Source organism: Xiphias gladius, chromosome 19, assembly GCF_016859285.1.
Source record: "Xiphias gladius isolate SHS-SW01 ecotype Sanya breed wild chromosome 19, ASM1685928v1, whole genome shotgun sequence".
Classification (NCBI taxonomy): domain Eukaryota; kingdom Metazoa; phylum Chordata; class Actinopteri; order Istiophoriformes; family Xiphiidae; genus Xiphias; species Xiphias gladius.
In genome coordinates this window covers 1,680,021-1,703,479 of record NC_053418.1, presented here as the reverse complement: position 1 = coordinate 1,703,479, position 23,459 = coordinate 1,680,021, and the positions used below count along the sequence as shown (strand labels likewise).

General features: G+C 41.0%; 4 protein-coding genes across 7 annotated transcripts in view; all 4 read right to left on the bottom strand.

Annotated features, from left to right (window-relative positions):
- Window positions 1–672: 672 nt before the first annotated feature.
- ptrh1 (peptidyl-tRNA hydrolase 1 homolog) lies at window positions 673–6,142 on the bottom strand. Of its 3 annotated transcripts, XM_040156332.1 has the most exons (7): window positions 5,903–6,142; window positions 5,392–5,529; window positions 3,130–3,349; window positions 2,434–2,533; window positions 2,091–2,123; window positions 1,972–2,017; window positions 673–1,251 (listed from the first exon to the last, which is right to left on the bottom strand). In XM_040156332.1, exons 2-7 carry the CDS (start codon window positions 5,497–5,499, stop codon window positions 973–975), a joined length of 786 nt encoding a protein of 261 aa, XP_040012266.1. In that variant the 5' UTR covers window positions 5,500–5,529; window positions 5,903–6,142; the 3' UTR covers window positions 673–972. The 3 variants fall into 3 exon arrangements, with proteins under 3 accessions (XP_040012266.1, XP_040012262.1, XP_040012265.1); XM_040156328.1 differs by having other exon boundaries at window positions 5,392–6,142; XM_040156331.1 differs by lacking the exon at window positions 2,091–2,123 and having other exon boundaries at window positions 5,392–6,142.
- Window positions 6,143–7,320: 1,178 nt separating this feature from the next.
- Window positions 7,321–8,854, bottom strand: LOC120805560 (natterin-3-like). The gene is made up of 2 exons (XM_040155894.1): window positions 8,740–8,854; window positions 7,321–8,456 (listed from the first exon to the last, which is right to left on the bottom strand). Exons 1-2 carry the CDS (start codon window positions 8,852–8,854, stop codon window positions 7,366–7,368), a joined length of 1,206 nt encoding a protein of 401 aa, XP_040011828.1. The 3' UTR covers window positions 7,321–7,365.
- A 4,072-nt stretch (window positions 8,855–12,926) lies between these two features.
- On the bottom strand, window positions 12,927–19,092 carry LOC120805433 (natterin-3-like). 2 transcript variants are annotated; one of them, XM_040155653.1, is made up of 3 exons: window positions 18,988–19,092; window positions 14,470–14,563; window positions 12,927–14,191 (listed from the first exon to the last, which is right to left on the bottom strand). In XM_040155653.1, exons 2-3 carry the CDS (start codon window positions 14,561–14,563, stop codon window positions 13,104–13,106), a joined length of 1,182 nt encoding a protein of 393 aa, XP_040011587.1. In that variant the 5' UTR covers window positions 18,988–19,092; the 3' UTR covers window positions 12,927–13,103. The 2 variants fall into 2 exon arrangements, with proteins under 2 accessions (XP_040011587.1, XP_040011588.1); XM_040155654.1 differs by having other exon boundaries at window positions 19,010–19,082.
- A 2,924-nt stretch (window positions 19,093–22,016) lies between these two features.
- Window positions 22,017–23,459, bottom strand: part of LOC120804896 (natterin-3-like) — a 2,754-nt gene continuing 1,311 nt past the window's right edge. Inside the window, exon 2 of the mRNA XM_040154620.1 lies at window positions 22,017–23,261. Within this exon, the coding sequence (XP_040010554.1) occupies window positions 22,174–23,261 (1,088 nt within the window). The 3' untranslated portion in view covers window positions 22,017–22,173. The remainder of the gene's footprint in view (window positions 23,262–23,459) is intronic.

The following is a 23,459-nucleotide window of genomic DNA, read 5'->3' as shown; positions in this document are numbered from 1 at the left end:
TTTTACAACTGGGAAAACATTCTGCACACCGGAGTGCGATGGACCCACTGCTGCAATACATGAGTCAATATTAGCTCGATCACAGATGTGTTGGTATTACAGCACAAGAACGCCCAAGACTTGTTGGGGATCATTTAGAAACGGTGTCTCCATTGCATGGTTTGTCCAACAGAGAGCCCTGACAACTGGATTTTTACAAAATCTGTTTTTTTTTTTGTTTTTTGATTTTTTAAATGTCCCACCCAAGACATATGTTGATCACAATTTGTTACTATCGAAGTTTATGGGATCCTTATTAAAAATGTTTGTTTATGCTACGTTTACATGTAAAAATCACATTGTTTAACCTCTAAAAAATAATGCTCTACTTTGTACCACCACTAAGCCTGATCAATCCTCTAACTGTCTTATTTCACTACAAGTAAATGTCCCGAAATCTTTCTTCAGGGTCTGCTTCAAAATACACGTGGTGACAGACACTCATAGGATGAATACACCTGATAACTTTTCTCCCAGTCGCACATTCACATTAAGCACTTTGTGAGAAAATAGCAAAATGTTTCAAACATGTCACATCCTGTAATGTTAAGATATCCTTCATACGTTCACCAAATTTGACTGAAATCTGTTCACAGGTTTTTGAGGAATCATGAACCAACAATCAGACAAATATGAATAGAAACACAATCAATTTATTGAGGTTTCTGGCTGCTCACTTGTCGCGGAAATAATTTTGCTCTTTAACCAACTGACATACAAACCAGTCACTACACATCTGCTCCTGTTGCATAGTTCTGAGTCTTTTCATGCGCTTTCAGAGATGGGTTGTCTCTCTGAAGCCATGTGAACTCACACCAGAGACTAAACACAGTCGAAATGACGGACCTCTCTCTCTCTTATGTTTCGCATGGTGACGTGCTTTGTCCTTGAGGCAGTTGTGTGTTTGATAACAGAGTTCAGAAAGTTCGGGATTCAGCTCTGAGCAGCAGCACAGTCCTCAGCTGGAGAGGCTGAGTGCTCCCTCTCCTCTGTCTTCCGTGCTGCTTTTCTGCCCCCCGGTGGTGAGGAGGGGGACTTGAAGTCCTGTTGGGAGTCTTGCTGGGAGAGCTTGGAGAGGAGGAGGTCCACGCTCTGGACCAGAACAGAGTCTAGAACCTTCTTCTCCTCCGCGGAGAACCGGCCCAGGACGTGACGCTCCACCGATGTTTTCCCTGTCGGCCGGCCGATCCCAACACGAAGTCTGGGCATCACCTGTGGGGGAGACGAGAGGAGAGGGGATGATGCTGCTGTTTCACACACTAATTCTCGTGGTCTGCCTTCAGCCTATGACTCTTTTGCTTGATTTTTTGTTGTTGTTTTTTTTAACTTTGAAAAGACAAAAAGATATTTTTTCTATTTGTCTTTTGTTTCAGGTGTTTCAACAGCAAAATGACTGCAGCAAACACGCAGACATTTTCTTTAGAATGTAGCCTCATCTGTGCTCTGCACTCGTGTTTGTAACCTGCACTTCCCTTTGTTCTACATGTAGAAATATTTTTTCTAGTTGTATTTTGCTACGAATATATATTTCATTTTACTATGTATGTATACAGTCTATCGTATACATGTATATATTCGTGTTGCTACGCAGACTGAGCATCTCTGGTAAAAATTTCCTTCTGGATAAATAGAGTTCTATCAGTAACCACGATGATAATGAGTGTTTAAAGTAACTTTCGTACCCTGGGGTCAAATATGTCTGAGCTGTCACTATCAGTTTAACCAGCAGATCACAGCTTATTCATTTTAATCAAACATAAAAACACAAACACAAAAAGGCAATAAAATCAATGAAATAAAATAAAAAGCAAGAATGAAGGTAAAATAAAATCAGACTATATTATGCAGTGCTGAATCCCCCCATCCCCTCAAAAAATGCTCAATGTTTGCGAGCAGTTCCTTAATTTCTTATCTAAGTAACTGGATACTTGCATCAGTCTGAAGACAGTCTACGCAGGAGCGGACTCCGTTATGACCCCTGTGAACAAGAATTCAAAGTTAATTTTGCATCCTCAATCTGATTTTAGAACACAGCTGGAACTTATTCTTCCCTTTCTGATCTTTCTTCTTCAAACTCTGTTTTTCTGCAAAAAAAAAAAAAAAACTCCATTACGCATGAAAGAAATTTCCAGTTCTCCTACATTTGTAATCCTAATGTTTATTTTTGCACCAATGAATCTTGTCAATCACTTGACATAATAAGGCAAAGTTTTATTTGAGTTATTATTTGGAGAACTAGATCCACCAGCAGTCAGGTCACACAATATATATATATATATATATATATATATATATATATATATCATTGTATGTATAAACTTTTAAACTGCAGTATGGAGAAGTATTAGGTCCCAGCCAACCCGGCGTCACAAGAACATGATGAACGAGGCCGACCTGGCACTTCCTCCATGTTTGATGGCGATCTTCCCCAGAGGTTTGTCCAGTTCATCGTGGACCAGCAGGATGTCCTCAGGCCGGATTCCGTATTTACCAGCTGGAGGAGAGGAGACTTTACATCATAAAATATTCAACGTGGCATCGGTTTCCCACCCAACTATGATAAATATCCAGATATTAACTGTCCAGGAACTTGTTCGAATTTGTTCATAAATAAGAAACTGGAGCCAAAATTTCCATCAATAAAATTAACATAATAAGGAGAAAAACTTCCTCCACATTTCAGAAAAGGCCTAATTCATTTGCAGTTCCCAGCTTTAGTGTCAACACACACATACACAGATGCTGTATGACGCCAGTGTGACTCTGCCGTTGTTAATTGAATTTCTGTTCAATTAATTATTTGTCCCACTGAGGCAATTTATTAGATGGAAACAAAAGGTCTTGAGAAAGAGACTGAAAGAGACAAAAGGCGTCAAAAATGTTTCCAGAGCAAACAAAACAAAACCAACTATTGTCAGAGCGCAGAGTTAAAAAGGACATAAAGAGAAAAATGAAAGCAAACCAAAGAGTTTGTTCCTGAGATGCACCAGTAAAACCAAATAAAATAACACACAAACATACAGAGATGTTGCATAATGAAGTTACAACCAGTGTCTCTCTCTCACTCGCTCACTCACACAGTGACCTCACCTGCTTTGGCCACTGTCACTCCGTTGACGTTCATCAGCAGCCTGGGACGGAGCAGCACCACATGTGTGCGTTGGACCTCTGACACGATGACCTCACCGGACACGTGCTTGTCGCCGCGCCAACGGTCAGCCACACCGAGCCGGGCCGCAAGCGCACCGAGCACCGCCATGCCGATGCTGTGTCTGGTACCCTCCATCCCCGGGTTACCCAGCCCCACCACCTGAGACACACACACACACACACACACACACACACACACAGACACCATTAAAGGTTATCAGTTCTGTTACGGTTTTGTTGCAGCCGACAATTTTCCTTTCAACTACAGCTACTGTGCAGAGGTTTTAGGCACTAAAAGTGAAGCGAGAATGCTTTAAAAACGAATGCCATGAATAAAATTTATTTTTCAATTAACTTCACACAACGTCCGGTAAAGAGAACAAATCTAAATCGCATCAGTATTTGCTGTGACCCCGCTTTGCCTTTAAACCAGCTCCAGTTCTCCTCGGTACACTTGCACAAGGTTTTCCAGGTTCTCGGCAGGTGGGTCGTTCCGGCATCTTGGAGAACCTGCATCGGTTCTTCTGTGGATTCAGTCTGTCTCACTGTCTTCCGTCTCTTCGTGTGACCCCAGACTGACTCCCATGATGTTGAGATCAGGTCTCTGTAGGGGCCAGACCATCTGCTGCAGGACTCCTTGTTCTCCTTGTCTCTGAAGACAGTTCTCTATGTCTCTGGCTGTGTCTTTGGGCTCGTTGTCCTGCTGCAGGATGAACCTGGGTCAGATCAGACGCCTCCCCGATGGTGTTGTGGGATGGATCAGAATCTAAACATCTGAAGAGCCTGAAACCTTTGTTCAGTAAAACTACTGACTATTAATTTTTTAAATTGGTTCTGGCATGGAAGAAATAATAATAGCACTGAAAACAATATCTTCCAAAGCCTGATGTATCTTATTCCTCTGAGCCACAGAGCGCCATTTGTTAGGGTCTATTTCAGCGCGGCTGAAAATAATCCTCCCGTTTATGTCACGTTTGCTAAAAAAACTACAGTGAGCAGCAGTTTTAGGAAATTACAGAGCCTTTAAAAAAAAATTGAACTACTTATTAGTGAGGTGTTTTTAAAGATTTAGGTCTTCAGTAGGAACCATTGGGTTTATCGTAAAATATTTGTAAATGTAATATAATTAATTTTTTGCTTGGTAAAATGAGTGTGGATGGCAGTGATTTTTAGAAACCTTATGTTATATTGGGTTATACGGCGTGAGGTATGTGCGTCGGAAAGTGTAGTTAACGTCAAGTTTTAAAAATGAGTCACATCCACCAGAAAGAATTAAAAACATACAAAAGAGTGATGACAAGTGGATTTTCTGCTGCTAAAAAAGCTTATTCTTCTTCACAGAGAAATTCCGGGGGCGCTTCATGTCAGCTGAGGAGGCTGACATAAACACACAGGACGCTCATCCAGCCGCCTTGCACTGATGGTACTGATCCACTGGCAGCAGCAGCGGCTCTGTTAACAGAAACACTATGGACTACATTGTATTGGCCCTCAGGCTCTATGGTTGCTGACACACTGCAAACATTGTGTTCTGCCTCCACACACTGAGCTTTTATTTATTTTTACTCGAACAGGACGCAAGGAAAGGCAAAGGACAAGTCAACACACTTGGAGGCCAACTGACGAAGTACAGCACGTATATTTGGAGCAAACAGAAAAGCCACACGGCTGTCCTTAAGGTGCCACGATGAAAATAAAATACAAATCTTACAGTAAACTTACAATGCCTGTGTTTTGAGGAATTTTTTTGGCCATTTTTGTGGCTAAACTCCTGGAACAAACTGGGACTGATGATCATTGACTAAATGCCACTAAACCACTCAGTCACATTAAAGTCCACAGACAGAACAAGCCAGACTCCCTTCCAAAATCTATCAGTTTAATGTTGCCTTGTTTAGTCGCAACCATATGGCTAGTTTTACATGACACGTTTTTCTGTAGCTCTTTCATTTTAGTGTCTAACACAAATCGGCACGTATTTGCTCGACAATTGTGCCGAATTGAAAAAGGGACTAAGACTGACTCTGAAAACGTCTTCAACCTTAAATCATGAGATGGATACTTTGACCGATAAGCAAAACAACACTCAGTTGTCAGATTTTTTGAATTATGTTGGGTGGGATGTGACAATCCAGACTGGCGATTATTGGGGTTCACCTAATGTTTAGAAAAATGTGGACGGCGTGAGGGCCTTACACTTACCAGCTTTCGGCGGCCGTGTGTATGTATTTCTGCATCGACGCCCATCGCCGGCGTAAACGTCTCACTCAGCAAAACTCGATTCAGGACTCGTGTGAGAAGTCGTCGCATTATGACAAAGTTCAACAGCTTGTGGGAAAACTGTGACAAATAACGGAAGAATTTACTTAAAATTGTGGCTTTTTTCATTCGGCCTATAAAACAGACTGTCTGCTGTTGTTAGTAAGTCAAACTTCAGACGTTTTTCACAAATTATTTACGACAACACAACGTATGTCGATTCCGTCACTCGGCCGATTTCTCGGCGGGATTCACCGTATCTGAACTGACTCCTTAGCCATCCTCATCTCTATCTGCATTTGGCTTATTAGCTACGCTGTATGAGAAACTTCGCTTTCGCACGAACCCCTCACTCCTCGGAGAAATGCAAAATTTTAACTTGGTATTAACGCCTTAATTGTTTGAAGGTAACTTTCGCTGGCACTGGTAGCTCGCTCGGGTTAGCTTACTGTACCTGGTTGGCTAACTTAAGACGGAACAACACCGATAGACATTTGTAGTTTAGGAAAAAAACCCGCTGAGAACACTGGCACCAGTGCGACGACCCCTAACGCCGGTTAAATTGAAAATGTATGCTTTGTTTTTGTTTTGTTTTTTTAATAATCTGAACTCTCATATGAGGTAACATTAGCCGGTCCTGCTCTCACGCGTCGCCATCGCACCAGTCAACGAGTGTTAGGAAGACAACGTGAGCCACCAGGCTTTTTGCTGCCCTGGCGGGCTACAGCGCCACCTGGCCCGGTGGCTGAGCAGTACACTTCAAGGCCGACATTTGTTTGATGCCTTTTTTTCAGGGGGTGCATTCAGAAGGGAAAACGCTTGAACACTGTGGGGTTTTTTGGTTTTTGTTTTTCTGAGTGGATTAGGTCAGGCTGAACGAAGAAAAGCGGCTGCAAAGTCAAGCTGGTTATCGGCTACTGAAAGTTCAGGAGTCCCGCGCGTCCCCACACCTGTGGTGCCATGAGATCAGCTGCCGGTCTTTGGATCACTTTGTGAGCTTTGAATTTTGAAGCAGAGGAAAGTAAAAAAAAAATCATATATTATTAAAATGTATTTATTTCATTTTTTTCTTATAAACAAACAGTTTAGTCTGCATAAACCAAGCAGAAGTAAATAACCCACTTTTGGGGGCCACAGGCCAAAAATAAGCCTTGGGAACCTGTTGACCCCCGTTTTATGCCACTCTGTGTGCATTGCACGCGTGTTAGAAAGTAACCTGATTATGTACACATTAATTTAGTGAAATGCATCATGTGAGTACAATGAAATCACAGTCCTTCAAATATAATTTAATTCAAGGCTTTTCTACAAGATGGGAGCTCAAGATTTGGTGGTAGTTCAGATGATGTCTTACAGTCTTATTATATCATCGTTTGCAATTAATTAAATTACCACTAAGTACCTGAACCTGAAGCCTTTATAACATAAATATTATAGAATATAATCAAATAAAAAAACATGGATTTAATCAGTGGTTTTATGTTTTTTCTATTTTGTTTTGTTTAAATTCTCTATGTTTGACAATTCACCCTATTTCATTGATATTTTTTTTTACACTCTGGTTCTGAAAGGAGCTGTAGAATTAAAGTATACTCTTCTTTAACAGTCAATATAATTACGAAATATCGATGCCATATCTTTAAAGTGGTTAAAGCAAATGTACTTCAAGATTGAATACAGGTTATATTTTGTACCTGGAAAAGTAGTAAGTGAAAATAACTAATTTGAAAATTACTTCCAAGGTCATATTGGTGACAGTAACTGCCCTAAAATATCTCAGTTTAAGGAAGACAAAAAAACAAAGAAAAGAAACTCCTTGAAATTTTTAATTGTATTTTATTTGGAAACCAGAGTTTTTCCTCAGATTTCGTTCATTTGGCTTTAGAGATGTAAATTCAGTATTCAACAGACTGATCATCAGTCTTGAGCTGGGGAGCAGGGAACGGCGTCAGGCACCGGCTGACATCTCTCCACCACAGCGTTGATCTCGCCGACGCTCATGCTGTCGTAGGTGCCTGTGATGTGCGTCCAGTGCGTGTCTCCGTTTTGGTTGGTCCTGCTAAGCCTGGCGGTGAAGGGGATGTCGGCCGTCATCTTCCTGCCGTCCATCCTCACGGTGCAGGAGTGGTTCGGTGGGACCAGCAGCTCCACAGAGACAGAGTGACTGATGGACTCCACCGTGGTGGTCCCCTCTGAGAAGGTCACCATCTGCTCCTTGGTGAAGTCCACTGTCCCCGGGCCAAGGATGGGAACTTTGGCCTTCATGGTGGAGATGGAGCCGTTGCGGGTCTCCCTGCCGATGTCCCAGGTCTTCTCCACTGTGTTGGTCTTCTCCAGCCGCACCGTCTTCTCCACATTTTTGCACTCCAGGTTGGTGACCTTGGTGAGTCTCAGGGCCTCCGGAGGATAGTGGAACAGCTCCATCTGATCGATACCGTACTCCACATGAGAGATGTGCTGGCTGTAGCTGTCTCTGTTGATTGCCAGGACCTGGTATGTCTTGTACCAGTACTCATCGCCCTCCCAGGGGAGGAAGAAGGCCTCATGTTGGGTCACCACTTTGCCAAGACCATACTTGTTTTTCCCCACATAGATGTCCGAGTTGGGGCAGGTTTTGATAGCGTACTGGGGGACGGACCCATACGAATCTTCAACCCACTGCAGGAACTCGAAGTGGTCCACGTTGACCAGCACTTCAAACTTGGAGGACGCATACTCTTTGTCAGCGTAGGGGTACTGGCAGAGGCTTCCTTTGCTGGGAGTGTAGAAGCCAGCCTCGCAGTTGACTTTGCACACGTAGTCGGTGCGTTCGCTGTAGCCGTTGAAGATGGCCACAGCTCCATTTGGGAGGGAGCCGTTCCATATGACCCACTTAAGATTGACGTGTTCACCAAACATGGGGAAGGAGTGTGAGGTCGTCTCAGTTTCTGGGATCTCTCTGATTTTGGGAGGGTTAATAACTTCCCGGGAAGGGACAACATCTTCCAATGTGGGGTTAAGCCATGGCTCTATATGACAAGACAGAAAGAAGTTGGCACTGTGTTTTGATATAGAGATTCTTTTTTTTAGAAAAAGTATATTGACATGGAACATTTGGGTTGTTCAACAGGCAGATATACCAGACCAACACACGTGGCTGCGACACGAGCATTGGTGATGCACTTAGCTTGTATCCAGGTACATACAAAGTAGTTCTATCTACTTGTGGGCAGGTCAGAGGGTTAGGGTTAGGGTTAGGGTTAGGGTTAGGGTTAACCCCTGGAGCAGGCAACCAATTATGAATCGACTCACTGCTGGGTTTTTCTTGTCCGTCGTGCAGCCGGGAGACGTAGAGCAGCGGGTCAGACTGCAGCGCTGGGCTGCAGAGCTGCAGCGCTGCCAGGACAACAGCGACACAACACCTCATCTGGACACACAGGGAAAACACACCCAGCATGTCGGCATCAGTGGGACTTGACGTTACATTAATATATATATATATATATATATATATATATATATAAGTAGCTTTGTGACACTGTGTGATATTATTTACAACTCTAAGCTGTTTACACTGAGTGAAACATTCACACCCAAGTGTCAATGTTTTTTTATGGCTGCACCACTGGGATTTAAGAGGTTGAGGGCAGTATTACCTTTGCCTGAGAAATAAATAACCTCTTACATGGCAATTTTTTAATAAGTGCAGTATTTAAAATACCTGCTCCTTTGGGAAAAATTTGATATTTGCTGTTAATGTAAAGACCCCGTGTTAGTGAGAGGGGACCGTGCCATGTACATACAGCACAAAGCTACGTCTTGTAGATGTTGCAGTTCCTCCTGATTGTCTGTATGCTTGTGATTGTGTAATGGTCCTTTAAAATTAAGTTTAAAAGTTTTGTGATCATTGATGTTAAAGACCTTTGAGTCTTGTTTTTCAGAGCAGGAATCTGTATTAAAGAATCTGTATTTACAGTTGAGTAGTAAACTTCAACTTCCCATCAAATTTGACCTCAGAAATATTGTCAAAATTAGGATCACTTCACTCACTTGCATATAGTGTAGAGAAAGCTGTGCTGCTTCGTGTAAGTGAACGGGAAACAAGAAAATCACCAATACAGTATACCACAACGCCCGGTTAGTGCAGACCCAGATCTATGTCATTAAGAAGTATTATTCATCAGATGCCACTTGGTGGATGCGCTATTATTATTCTAAAAACAGGAAAAAACAAGCAGCATTTCCTAAATGATTTCAGATTCTTCAAGTATTTTAGATCCGTTTGTTGTTGATCATCAATCAATTTTAGATAAGACAAGAATTTAGACAGTGATAGGATGCAGAAGGTTGTTAATCAGGAAACTGAGCCCACACCAGCACTTCATTCAGATGTATAAAAGCAGTTTTTACCTCGACAGGTTCTTCCTGCAGTGACGCTGCCTGCAGTATGAGCTGAGTTTTAAAACCTCCCTGCAGACTTATTGCCCCCAATAAACGGGAGAGCGAGCTGCAGCAGCTTCTCGCCCGATGACCCAGTGTTTACGCTCTCCTGCCTCTCAGTTTAAATCGGATGTGTTGGTGTTGAAGGAAAGACTCGAGGCACAAAGTAACCACGCACGAAGCTCCTGAAAGCTTAAATCTCATACAGGAGGGTAGGAGGGTTGACTGAGCATGTTTTGGTTCAGGTGGTTCACTCTGGGAGCACCCGACCCTCTAGTGTCGAGACGTGCCCAAGGACACCTAAAAATCAGTCTGTATGGAAAGAGGAGAGCTTCCCCGCATGGCCTGGATTCAAAACAGTGAACTTTACCCCTTAATCCCTCACGTTTTATGTAATTAGACAACTGAAGACTTCAATATTAGCATACAGCTATCTATTTGAATAAATCCCCATCGTTTGTATTGCAATATGTATCTACTCTTTATACATTTTCTGCAGGCTGATGCTTTGTGGTGGGCCTTTAGTTGCTGCCCAGTGAAAACCATTTGCGTCTAAATTGGCTGATTTCAATGCTTTCAGATAATTTTTAGGCATATTTGTTCCTTGATGGGTTAAGAAGAAGATCCCTCTTCTTGAACTCACGATCAAAACTCAGTGGATCATGTAAAAAGAAATGAGAGAGTTTGAAATAAGGCTGTTGTTCCTAACTCCCGAAAAGTTAACATTTCGGAGAGCGATTCCAGTTGCTGCTCAGGTTCCTCCTGGTGCACCTGAGTGGTACAGGAACAATCAACAATTTCTGCACAACTTGAGAGTATCGGTTGTTTTAGTGTAGCCTACAAAATATTTGTGGGCTAGCTAGGACATTTAACCTGTATTATCTCCATGTTAATGCCTCTATGAACCCGTTCAGCTATGCTACAACTGTACTGGAAATTACTCATTTCAGGGCATCAAATCGAGAACTCAGACTCTGGGTTCTACCTAACAAAACCTGTCGGCCTAGTGTGATTTGTTAGAACATCTTTCCATCTTATTTAACCTTTATTTATACAAGCCGGGTGGCTGTAGGTTTCGATGATAGCCTTTCGGGTCTTGTCTTGTTTTTGTTGTGACAGCCAGTTGTCCTAGTTTCCTGCCAGACCAGGACCAGCTACAGATACTTCGGTAAAGGCCGTCATGCTGTTTTTCACGAGTCCTACTTTGTCCTTGACAAGGAAACATCAACCCGCAGATCTCCAAGAGTCTAAAAAGAGTATTCACGGTGAGAATAATGACGGGATTATTTATTGCCCCCCCCCCCCCCCATGAAGTTACTCTTTTATGAGACTGTTAAAAGTGCTTCATAAATAAATTTGCCTTGATTTAAAATCCCATATCTATCAGGGGATAGAGGACCGCATGATGTCCAAAGTGCTCAGGCGCTCTTTGTCCATCGATGACAAGATACTGCATGTTTAGATAAGCTCAGACCGGGAACAAAGTGATAAGATCTCCTGTACTAGTGGGTCACTGATTAAGACGGTCCTTGTTGCGTAATGTCGCTGGCTGCCAAGATTAAAACAGAGGACAAGCCGCTCAACACGGACATTGTTCTCCACGCACAGCCCTATCATTGAAAATCACTGATGTCATGGCCATCTGTGTGCGTCCTTGAGACAGAAAAAGTTATTATCAATTTATTTATTTAAGTCTGAATGAGGACTCTGTGTGAAACGAGGCTGTGTAAAGGTCATTTACACCGACAGAACTGCACTGTCACTGCCTCCAGCTGCTTCAGCATTCGGCCGAGTCTCCATGCTTGTAACGAACTTGTCATTCGTGCAATGCGGGGACTTTATATATGTTATTCAGATTCCAAAGAGGTGTTTTACTTAGATGTATGTAATGAGTGTGACAAGCAGTGATTCAGTCTGAGTCACAGCCGACGTTGTTATGAAAGCAAAAAGTGTTTCCCTTCTTTATTAATTCACCGCTGAAGCATTTTGCCCAACATGAAGTGAACCGCGAAAAAAAAACTGTGGAATACGTGATGCCTGATGACGGCGTCACATGAAAAGCCGGAGGGTCGACAGACTGAGGGGAACATAAATATCTGTTCCAAATTTCCTGGCAATCTATAAAAATGCAAATCTGACCTTGGGGAATACATTGAGAATGAAACAAAAAAATATTCATATCATTCAATATTCATTCATTACTTTTGTCATGGAAAGGAAATGCATAACTGCACACTGGCTTTGTGAGGATAGAACTTCCACAGGAGAAAGTCAGATTACAGGAAGGCAATGACAAAAGTACCTAAGGACTGTAATTACAGACAAAAACATCACAGAAACCCCCACCAAATTATTACAAATATTTCATATACGAGACCTATTAAATGAAGTGAACTGAATAATCTCTATCATTTTCAATTTCTTCTTGTTTAACCTCTCGCTTTCCCATTTTTCATCTTTTCGTTCTACTCCCTGCAACTACAGCTGTTAGTTTTTTTTCCTAGTTGCAACCCTAGGTCTGTTTGAGTGTCCTTAACATCACTGATTTTATCTCAGCAGTCGATGACACCGGTTAATATGTTTGGTTTGTCAGCAATTAAAGTAATAATTCTTCTCTGCTAAAAATTTCATAACCACAAACAAAAATGTTTCAACCTAAAGCACAAGTCCCGCAGGTACTAATTTTGAATAGAGGTCCTTTTCAGAGCATTAAACTACTATGCATGTATTGCTTATTTTGAATGGAAAATGTTTATCTGCAAAGTAACCAATGACTCCAGCTGCCAGATAAATGCAGTGGAGTTAAAAAAAAAAAAGTACAATATTTTCCTCTGAGAAGTAGTTTAGGAAAAATGTAAAAGTCTCCCGAATTAGAAATGCTCAAGTAAATTAGCTCGAAACTGTACTTAAACACAGCACTGACTAAATGCACTTAATTGCCTCTGGTGTGTGTGCCCAACTGATAATGAATGGCAAAATTTCATCAGTTTCATCTGCTGGTAAAGAGATTGTAAAGACAGTGGACGAGAAGAAAAAGTTCAAGTGCCACGTGATTTTATTTTTAGATGTATTTTCGACATGGAGCATTTTCTTTCAGAGCAGCCAACACAAAAGTATTTTCCATTTACCACACAACACGTGCATTGTATTATTTTTATTGTGGCACATCCTTTTTTTTTACAACATTACAAACATTAGATGTTTAGAAAGTATCTTCTGACGTTTCCGCTGGTCTGTCACGGACAAGGCTTGGCGTCGGCCACAGGTTCACAGCGGTCCACCACAGCCCGGACCTCTCCGATCTGGACTCCGTCGTACGTCCCAGAGATAGACGTCCACTGGGTCTCTCCGTTGCGGTAGGTGCGGCTGAGGCGAGCTGTGTAGGGGATGTCAGCTTTGATCTTACGCCCCTCCATACGGACTTTGCAGGAATGGTTTGGTGGGACGTTGAGCTCCACGGACAGGGAGTGGCTGACCGACTCCACCACAGTTGTTCCCCTGGAGAACTGCAGCGTCTTCTCACCGCTCAGCTCGATGCCCCCCGAGCCGATGAGGGGGATTTTAGCTGTGATGCTGCCTGTGATACCCAACATGGTGGCTCGGCCGATGTTCCATGTAGTCTCCACCTCTGTGTTCTTTGAGATGGTGACTGTCTTCTCCACTGTCTGGCACTCATTGTTGGTGAGCCCAGAGATACGCATGGTCTCCGGAGGATACTGGAAGATGGCGACGTCATCAATGTCGTACTTGACATCCGTAATGTGCTGAGTGTAGACGTCCCTGTTGATGGTCAAGACCTGGTATTTCTTGTACCAATACTCATCGCCTTCCCAAGGCAGGAAGAAGGCCTCAAACTGAGGAACAACCTTCCCGAGACCATACTTGTTCTTCCCAACGTAGATGCCAACACCTGGGCAGGTCCTGACTGAATATTGTGGCACTGAACCATAAGAACCTTCCTTCCACTCCAGGAACTCAAAGTTGTCTTTGTTGGCCAGGATCTCAAACTCAGGGGCGTAGTACTCACGGTCTCCATAGGGGTAGCGGCAGTAAGGGCCCAGGTTGGGGTGGTAGAAGCCGGCCTCGCACTTGTATTTGCAGACATAGTCGGTGCGCTCGGTGTAGCCATTGTAGATGGAAACGGCTCCGTTGGGCAGCGAGCCGTTCCAGGTCAGCCACTCCAGGTTCACATTATCAGCGAACATGAAGGCGGTAGGCAGAACCTGCTGGTGCTCCAGGTCAGCAGGAGTCAGAGGACCTGAAACCGTGTTGTTACCAGTTGGTTCAGGCACCAGCCCCTCCAGATATGGGTTCAGAAAGGAAACTGTGTAAAAGAGTCAGACAGAAAGTTTACATACTAAACCCCGCAGCACTTTTCATCAAAAGCTATTGTAAGCAAAAAACTTGTAAAACTGAAAATTAACTTAGCAAGAGTCAGAGAATCAGACACCAGGGTCCAGACTGTCTTGAAAGTCTGGGGAAACATCTGCTTCAGAAGTGATTCAGCCTGTGTGGTTATACTATGGTATATACGTGTGTAAAGCAAAGCTCCTGTCTATATCTGTTCATATCACAACAATACGAAATATATGAAACGTTCACCTTTTCTGAGCTGTGAGCTCTTCTTCACGATGTCCTGCAGACTGGCTGAGGACAGAGCCAGCAGGGCCGGCAGCAGCAAGACCGACAGCTTCATCTGGAGATGAAACACAAAATGTTTTCAGTTAAAAACCTTTCAGGTCAACGTGCGAAATAGGTTCAGAAGTTCTGCTCATAGCATTTCTTCCATTTTATCTTGAAAGAGGATCTGAATTTAAGACATTAGAGTGGATTATTCCATCATTTCCTTTGGGCTGAACACTGGAGACCAACCCACCTTCATCCACACACGAAATGGGACCAATTTTTTTAGGGCACAATAAATACTCTATTTCGCAGTTGCAAGTACGATCTCTGTCTTTTCAACATGTTACACAGAAACAACACGTTACAACCTTTATCTCTGTTGCAACATACATTAGTAGACCTGAGTGTTAAATAGCTCAACAGTCTGAAATGGAACTTACTGTTTATACCAAAGGTTTTAAAGTAGATACACTGGCTGTGTGCATTTTCACTTTACTATGAGGGTTCAAAATCCCCAATGGACACGTTTATTGACTTTATTTTGTAAGAAACGGCGTCACAATGACATACAACTTCAATGATAACATCAGTATTATAATAATACTGTTAGCTGCAAAAAAGTTGCGTACAGTATTCGCATCTGAGGCGTATATGTTATGTACATTGTTTTTTACATATATTTATATATTTTTTCTTGAATTTTATTCTTTATATATATTTTTTTATCCTTGTTTTTCACACTATTCTTTCACCGACACCTTAGGAGCATGCCACTTTGCATTTCACCACAGATATGACTCGTGCATGTGAGAAAAAAAACCTTTGAACTCTTTGAATATTACAGGAATAATAATATATATGTTATTGTGTTATCATATAATGATAATAATAACTGAAGTTTTTGACAAAAACATATTTCCTATATATATTTTTATTATAGTATATTAATAGTTTTTTGATTTATTATTTAAGTTCAACTCAGTTAAAATCACCAGTGGGTCAAGTAGGAAGTGTGTAGCAGAGCACACGTTTAATTAGTTTTAATTAACCACACCTGAGACACTGAAAGACTTGATTTTCTCCAGGAGACTTTGGATAAAGCCAAGTCCTTACTTGACTCATCTTTACGAAAAAAAATTGGAAGTATTAAATCATACAAGAATAGCAGTATACCCAATTAATGCACACTGATTACCATAGATTACTGCCACTTGATCATGTTCATCAGTGACTGTCCTGAATCTGACTGACTGAAGGTGAAAAGAGACTGAGCAGCACTCACCCTTACAGTCGCTCCCCACTGAGTCCACCTCCAGTCACCTCCTGGTTTATATATACTGGTTTATGGCTGAATCATAAAGCAGACTGTGAACTTTCACTGTGTGTGGGATCTGACTTTGACCAATAAACACAGACCGGTGTGATGGATTTGTTAACAGCTGGTGAGGACATGATGGTTTTTCTTGTCAGTGCACTCTGAGACCTGTCCGTCACGGTTGACAATACTGTGGTGGCTTTGACGACATCTAGTTTGTTTCTACAGAAGTTGAATGTACTTATTGTAAGTCTATCTAGACCAGTGTATCTGAAAGATTATTATTGTCGAATGGAATCAAGTATTTAAGTTAAATAGTTACAGTAAAAAGACACAGACAGTAATCGTGTTTTCACAGAAATCATAGATCTAGATCAGCCAATGTTTCCTCCAAAGATAAATCCATGGACGAAAATTAAAAAAAAAAAAATGCCCCCACCTCAGTGTCAGAAGGGGGGGTAGAGATGAATAGCTGGGTGTCGTCAGAGTAGCAGTGGTAGGAGAAGCAAAAAATTCATGACGGCATGTTTCCGTGGTCAAGATTCAAATTTAAAAGAAAGGATTTACTTCTTTAGCTGTGACAGTAAGTTGGAGTTTGGGTTTTCTGCGTCCTAACATACACCTGTGGAACAACACCAACCAAGAGATCCAGACCATTTTTACCAATATGTCTTTAAAGCTGACTACAAAATGAATCAGTAGGCAAACTATCAAACAGTCCCTCCGTGACTTATCTCGCCCCACAACATCCTGTCTGAGCTGGTAATATTCGGACTTAGTCACTGATTAGGGAGGGACCGGGTCAAACATGATCCAGTGAAGATTTTCTTTAAAACAACACACACACACATATATTTTACCACTGTGCTCAACAGTGCCACGAAATCCAAACATATGTTTTTAAACTCAACGCAGTTTACATGAACAGTGCGGACATCTTTTTTTTCTTTTTTTTTTAATTTATGGGTGCTATTATATGTTATAAATAAATCAGGGAATCCATTTTTGAAATGCGGGACTTGCGGCTGGAAAAGTCGATCATTTTAATTCCCAAACAAGTTTAGAACACGAGGGCAGTTGTCAGTGAGGAAGGCATTTTAACCTGCAACTGCTTCTGTTGAACTGCTAGCAGTTTAAGGATTCTGAATCTGACGACACCACAGTTGGTTGATATCACAGGTCATTTTGAAGGTATGAATGTCTGGAGTATTATGAACATGGCGGTAGAATGGGCGTAATAATAAAGGTGATGAAAGACAACGATGTCTATTTCTATGAGTCAAAGTCTATTTGCAGCTTTCGTGATCACAACAGCAACAACCCTGCTGTTGTGATCACGCTGATATCTCGAACCGTTATAAAACGAGTGCAGATAAATCCAGGATAAGAGTCAGGATCATTAACATGTAAAATAGACAGACTGATAAGGAAGCGATTTATCATTTCGCTCGTACTGTTTCAATGACCTTCAGTGTATCAGCCACTCATTGCAGGGCTTCTAATAAAGTGCAAGAAATCACAAAGCTCTTCACACGACCTAGAGAAAAAATGTAAAATCACTTATGAATCGTTGACTGTGCCGGTTCTTTTTCGTCATCATGCATTACGTTTAGTGAGCCAGGCTCTTAGAAATGAGCCAAACCTCAGAGGAACGCTTCACTCCGAAGGACGGCACCTCAGTCAGCTTGGATTCCCAGCAGCTACGAATTTGACAAAATAATCTTGACTCAAGGTTCCGACAGCTTTTTCCGGGAGCAACAGCACCTCATGTGATGGCCTGCCTGTCCCCAACTCCCCACATACGGAACATATTGATCTCTTAGCAAAAATCTATTTTCATTTCACTTGTCTGTCAGCTAACACAAAACTGGTTGTCTGTTGGTTCTATTCATCAGTTAAATTGATATGCGTAAACACGCTGAAGAGGTCAAATATAATCATTTGTAATATGTAATATATGCAATATGTAATTTCAATGATTAGAGCTCAATGTATTACACTTGACCTTTACTGCCGGGCTTCGGGAGATAATGAGCTGGACACCATCGTGCCATCTACACATCCTGGTGATCGATAAGTGATCTTGTAGTGCCACCTGCTGGATTTAGTTTGGATTGAGTTATTCCAGCTCAGGTCTTATTGAGCTGTGTATATTATATTGGGCTTTTTAATTTTTATTGGCTGGACAAAGAGAAAATTGGCTCCTGATGATTGGTGATCCTCTGACTTTTTATCTAGAGCAAAGTTATTACATTTCATCCTGAGTGGGACATTTCATGGTAATCCCTCAAGTAGTCGCAAGGACATTTCCCTCAAAAACCACTCAAATGTGAACCTCAAGGTGGTGCTGGAGGAAACGTCATTAGATTTACTGTTGAACCACTTATACCAGTACAAAATGTGATGTCAATCAGTGTGGCAGATGTCGAGATATTTGTCAGGATTAGTGAAAACTCTGACCTGCTGGTGACGCCCTAGGTAAAGAAAAGGGGATCACCAAAGTCAGTATTCAAATTCTGCAAGGCAGTACATCCCATAGTTGCTGAGACATCTTGGTCTGGACCTGAGTAGCGGACTGACCAGCATCGACAAGCATACACACCAGAGCCACACCGCTAGCATGGCTAATAATGTTTACATGAATTCTCCTCTTCAATCTCGATGCACTTTGTTGCTTTATGATGCCTTTTCTAGCAGACATACCAATTTTAATATCAATTCTTAGGCCTAACATGAATGAAATGAAACATCAGTTGAGTTTTGACGTTATGAGCCTGTAAATAAAATATAAACATATAAACAGCTGCTTTCTCTGCCGCCATCTTGTAAACTTGTAGTCTTGTTGTGCCTATCTTGATCAGTCCTGTTACTCCTTTCCTTGTGTGGTTTTACAGTTTATTTTTTCTTCCCATCATTTGTCCTTCCTCGGTTCAAATTCTGGCAAAGTTCCATGTATGTGGCTTAGTTTATATATATATATATATATATATATATATATATTGACCGAAGATAAATCAACAAGAGAAATGAATAACCAATAATTACTAATCATTTTTGGAAAGTGTATTTTTTTTCACTTTTCATGGAACCACTTTTCCTCCAACCATAACAGGCCAAAAAAAAAAAAAAAAAAAATGACATTAGAGCTTTTACTCTGCTTGAAATAGGATGACACTTACATTTTTAAAACATCTGAAGCACCTGTTAGTTGCCTGATGCGTACATTGCAAAGACTCTCCCTAACATGTGCAGCAAGCCACCAGTCTGTAGACGTCCACACTGAGAAGAAGTCTAATCAGCATAAGTGAAAACACCTGTGTGGGTGGACCATGGGCGTGTTGGGGCTTTACAGGTGCAACATATTACGGCCGATATGTGATTTTACTCTACCATAGGATGACCTGGAGACTATTCATCATGACAGCTCATTTTGCAACCGTGTCTCCTAGAAATTACACTTATATACTACTAATTTATAAACAGTGATATTTTTTGAAGGAAAAATTCAATCTCGCACCATCATCAGGTCAAACTTTCAATTTGTCCAGTACTTTGGTTTGTAATCAAATTGATGCAGGTGAGGAGGGTGTTTTTACTATTGAGGATGAAAAGATGAGACCAAATCATATTACTCTCTTTGATGTTTCCCTTATCTCTGCATTACATCGACTGGACTCAGCAGGCAACAACCAAACGAAGGCCCAAAGCCTGATTAGAGACCCCTGTTGATAAAGGGACTGAATTGGCTGATAAAGTGACAACAATGTAATAAAAAAGACAGTAAAAATATATATTAATCAATAGACAGAAGAAAAGACTAAGAGAAAGTAACAAGTACAAAAAGGGAAAAGTAAACGGACACAAACGACGGGTGTACATTACCTAATTCTGAGCCTCGAAAGAGTAGTGAGTCACCTCTGTGGTTCATCATATGGCTCTGAGAGCGCAAGAGACTAAATCAGGTTGGGATTCAGAAAAAGTGCTCTTGTGACAATAAGATTGTATCGACCATGTACTGAAATTAATTATTCTTGCGCTGGAAAAATACAGTTATATAAAGTGAAGGTCTAACGATGAAACTGTGGGTAGCAAGCTTTTGCAAAAAAGTCTGCACCGCATGACAGTGAGAAAGAGAATGAGGAAAACATTCTTTCTGAATGACAAAGATCTGCAGTTTCCACATATTTTGCAATAAAAGACGTAAGAGAATAAACAGAGTAGTATTTAAATTTGAAATGAACTGCTTTGATTCTCCGAAAGGAACGGGGAATTCAAATTTTTGTGTGCAAACTGTTCATATGTAAGTTAAGAACCTGAACCACATGTGAATTTTTGAGAAGATCAACTTCAGTTTCATCTCTTGATGTGTTTAGTTTAGTTTGGCACAAAAAAACTGGAAACAGGGAAACTAGCTTAGCTCCATCGACACGTCTGAAAAAAATACACCTTAAACTAGTTAATACTAGTTAGCCTTGTTAATATAGGACATCAGCTTTCTTGACCCAATCTTACTTCTTCTGGTTTTGTTATGTGCATGTAATATAAGACTCTGATTACTCACTTACTTACTTACTTACTTACTAAAACCCAAATTTGAGATATTAGCACTCCAAAGGAACTACAGGGCTTCTGCAGGGTTCGCCAAGTTACATTTCTAAGAACTTACACCTGTTTCACAGTCATACTGGCAAAAGAATGAAAGTGTTTTGTAAAACCCACAGGGACGATATGGCCTGTGAAATTTTGCTCAGCTTCCCAGCAGTATATGAAAATAATTCCTGATTCCTGATGTAATTAATTAAACTAATGCAACCTGGGCCCAGATAAGTGTCAGAAGATGGATGGATGGATGGATGGTTCAACCAGATGACATGATCAAACTGACACTTGCCCATTATGAGTTGACGATCTTCCTCTCTCTTGTGGCAGCAGTAGTTGTGGTGTTTGCTGCAGGTGATGATGCTGACTGAAACTCCACAAAAAAAAAAAAGGATTGAACGGGCTCCTGTTGCGCGTCTGAAAACTTCTTTTTAGCCACAAACACTGGTCCTCTACACTTAAATACCCAAGTAAAAAGTCAAGATTTTTAAAATCCTAAACATATAACACAGTAAACACACTGCAGGTCCAAAAGCCAAAAAATTGAAATTGTATTTATTATTTATAAGCATATAAAATAAATGCAATGTAATAAAAATGCTCATCAGTTTGAATGGTTTAATTAAACTCATTTATGCGACATTAAAATGTCTCAAATCGACTGGACCTATGTCATTTATTTTGTTGAGTTGTGTACTTCAACACGTTTGGATCTTAAGACGTCAGAGGAACAAGCTGAGCAGACGTTAGCTGCAGCTCGGCTCGCAGCTCCTCGGAGACGTCCTGTCTACTACTTAACTGATCGTGACAGTTGACTTAAAGTAGGCCCCGTGTTGCAGTGGTCTGGTGTGTAGAAAGCGCTAGGCTTATCAGTTACTCGTCATGTACATTATTTATTGCTTCTCGAAAAAGTAACGACATTAGTTTACTAATTACGCAACAATATAAGAATTGATTACATACCTCTTACATAACTTAACTTAATTTAATTGATTTATTTGTGTTTTTCCTTTGTGAAATAACAATACAATTTGGTCTCTCATTGTCTTAAATTTTCACACTTACATTTCAAACTTAAAAGATATTACTTGCTACTCTGATTAAGAAAGGAAAAGGCCGTCATTTATCATTTTTATTTTCTTATTTTGTCGGGCAAAATTGTTCATTATCCATTATTTTATCTATTCAATTTTTTTTTGTTTTGTTTCTAAACTTCTTCTGACCTTGAATATTTTTTGGATACTGTATTGCTTTTATAAATATTATATAAAAGTAAGAGGTTCTTAAACCATCACAGACTTAGACCGGACGAAAAGAAAAATTGAAGTGCGTTAATTAATGTGTCTTCTTTAATATTGTTTGACTGTGAAAGTGCAAGAAACAAGTATTACATAAAGTCTTGCCCTAGGCCCATTTACCTGTGGTTGTTTTATACGGTTATCTTGATGCTGTTTCCAACTGTATGTAACACACACACGCTGATTGAATATCTGGGTATTTCTTAACATAGATTTAACTCTTAGTTTGCATGTAAGCTCATTTTGTACAGTATGTAGCTGTAAAATATTAAATGCTAAAATACAAATTTCATGTGCAGCTTTGGAAAACAATCACTTGCAAAACTGAAGAAATACTTAAATGCAAGGGATTTTATTGTCTTATACAATTAAAAAAGCACATACATTCAAACATGAGAAACCATGTCTATGTTTGGCTTGTTATCCGAATTTGACAGGTATTTCATATTTAGTTTATGTATCACCCACTTAACAAGGCTTGGGGTCAGGTATAGGTTTACACGCTCCCACATCCACTTCAACTTCTCCAACACGGACAGTGTTGAATGTCCCAGAGATGGATGTCCATCTGGTCTCTCCATTGCGATAGGTGCGCCTTAGGCGTGCCGTGAAAGGGATGTCTGCCTGATACTTATGTCCCAACATAGAGACCTGGCATGAGTGGGTCGCTGGGACTTCTTGCTCAGTAGTAATAGACAGGGTATTCGACTGAATATGAGTGGTCCCCTTACTGAGCCGAAAGCTCCTCACTGGACTCATTGTAATACCTGAGGCGCTAATCAAGGGGACCTTGGTAGTGATGGTGACTGGGATGTCAGATGGTATGAAAAAGCTGGTGTTCCACCTTTGCTCCTCTTCGATTGTATCGGAGAGGGAAACTTTCTCTGTCATTGGGTTGCACTCATTGTTGGAAACAACAGTCTTGCTCAGGGTCTCTGGAGGATACTTAATGGTATGATTCCTTTCAATTTCGTACTTGACATGAGAAATGTCGTCACTGAGTATTTCTCTGCTAAAGGTCAGGACCTGGTAATCCCAGTACCAAAACGCAAAGCCTCCCCAGGGTAAGAAAAATACCCCAAAATCACCGTTTACTTCCCCAAGACCATACATGTTCTTCCCAACATATTCGTTCTGTGATGGGCAGGTTCTGACTGAATACTGAGGCACGTAACCAAAGGAGTTTTTCTTCCATTCTATTAACTCAAAGTCGTCTTTGTTCACCAGGATCTCAAAACTGGAACTTTTATACTCCCGCCATAGATAGGGGTAGTAGCAGTAAGGACCCATTTCGGGGTTGTAGAAGCCACAATCGCACCCGTGTTTGCAGACGTAGTCTCGGCGTTCAGCATATCCGTTGTAGATGGAAACGGCTGTGTCGGGGATATAGCCGAGCCAGGTCACCCATTCTAGGTTATTTTTTATTAACCTTTTAGAGGCATGCCGTCCATTCTTCTCTAACAGCGAACTGAATAGAACACTGGTACCGTTTAGGATCGAGACATCGAAATGGGTTACAGGAACAATGTCACTCTGATTTATTTTCACTTTCAAGTCTGTAAAAAGGGAACAGGAACAATGACATTAGTAATCAATCAATGTATCCCCCATGCTTTTTGAGACAAGAAAGGTTTGTAATTAATGCTTTACAGGGCAAACAAAAACTGGCAAAGGGGAGAGCGAATAGCAAAATGTTAACCTCAAAAATAATTTTAAAATTCTTTATCAAATTTTTTTTGCTCCACTGAGACAAA

Coding starts and splice junctions, on each gene's coding strand:
- ptrh1 (XM_040156328.1), bottom strand. CDS start 5,577: ATGAAAAAAGCCACAATTTTAAGTAAATTCTTCCGTTATTTGTCACAG. Junction 2,018..2,090: donor GAAGAAGAAAGATCAGAAAG/GGAAGAATAAGT, acceptor TCTTGTTCACAG/GGGTCATAACGGAGTCCGCT. Junction 1,252..1,971: donor TAGACTGTCTTCAGACTGAT/GCAAGTATCCAG, acceptor TCTCCCCCACAG/GTGATGCCCAGACTTCGTGT.
- LOC120805560 (XM_040155894.1), bottom strand. CDS start 8,854: ATGAGGTGTTGTGTCGCTGTTGTCCTGGCAGCGCTGCAGCTCTGCAGC. Junction 8,457..8,739: donor CGGACAAGAAAAACCCAGCA/GTGAGTCGATTC, acceptor CTTGTCATATAG/AGCCATGGCTTAACCCCACA.
- LOC120805433 (XM_040155653.1), bottom strand. CDS start 14,563: ATGAAGCTGTCGGTCTTGCTGCTGCCGGCCCTGCTGGCTCTGTCCTCA. Junction 14,192..14,469: donor GAGCTCACAGCTCAGAAAAG/GTGAACGTTTCA, acceptor TCTTTTACACAG/TTTCCTTTCTGAACCCATAT.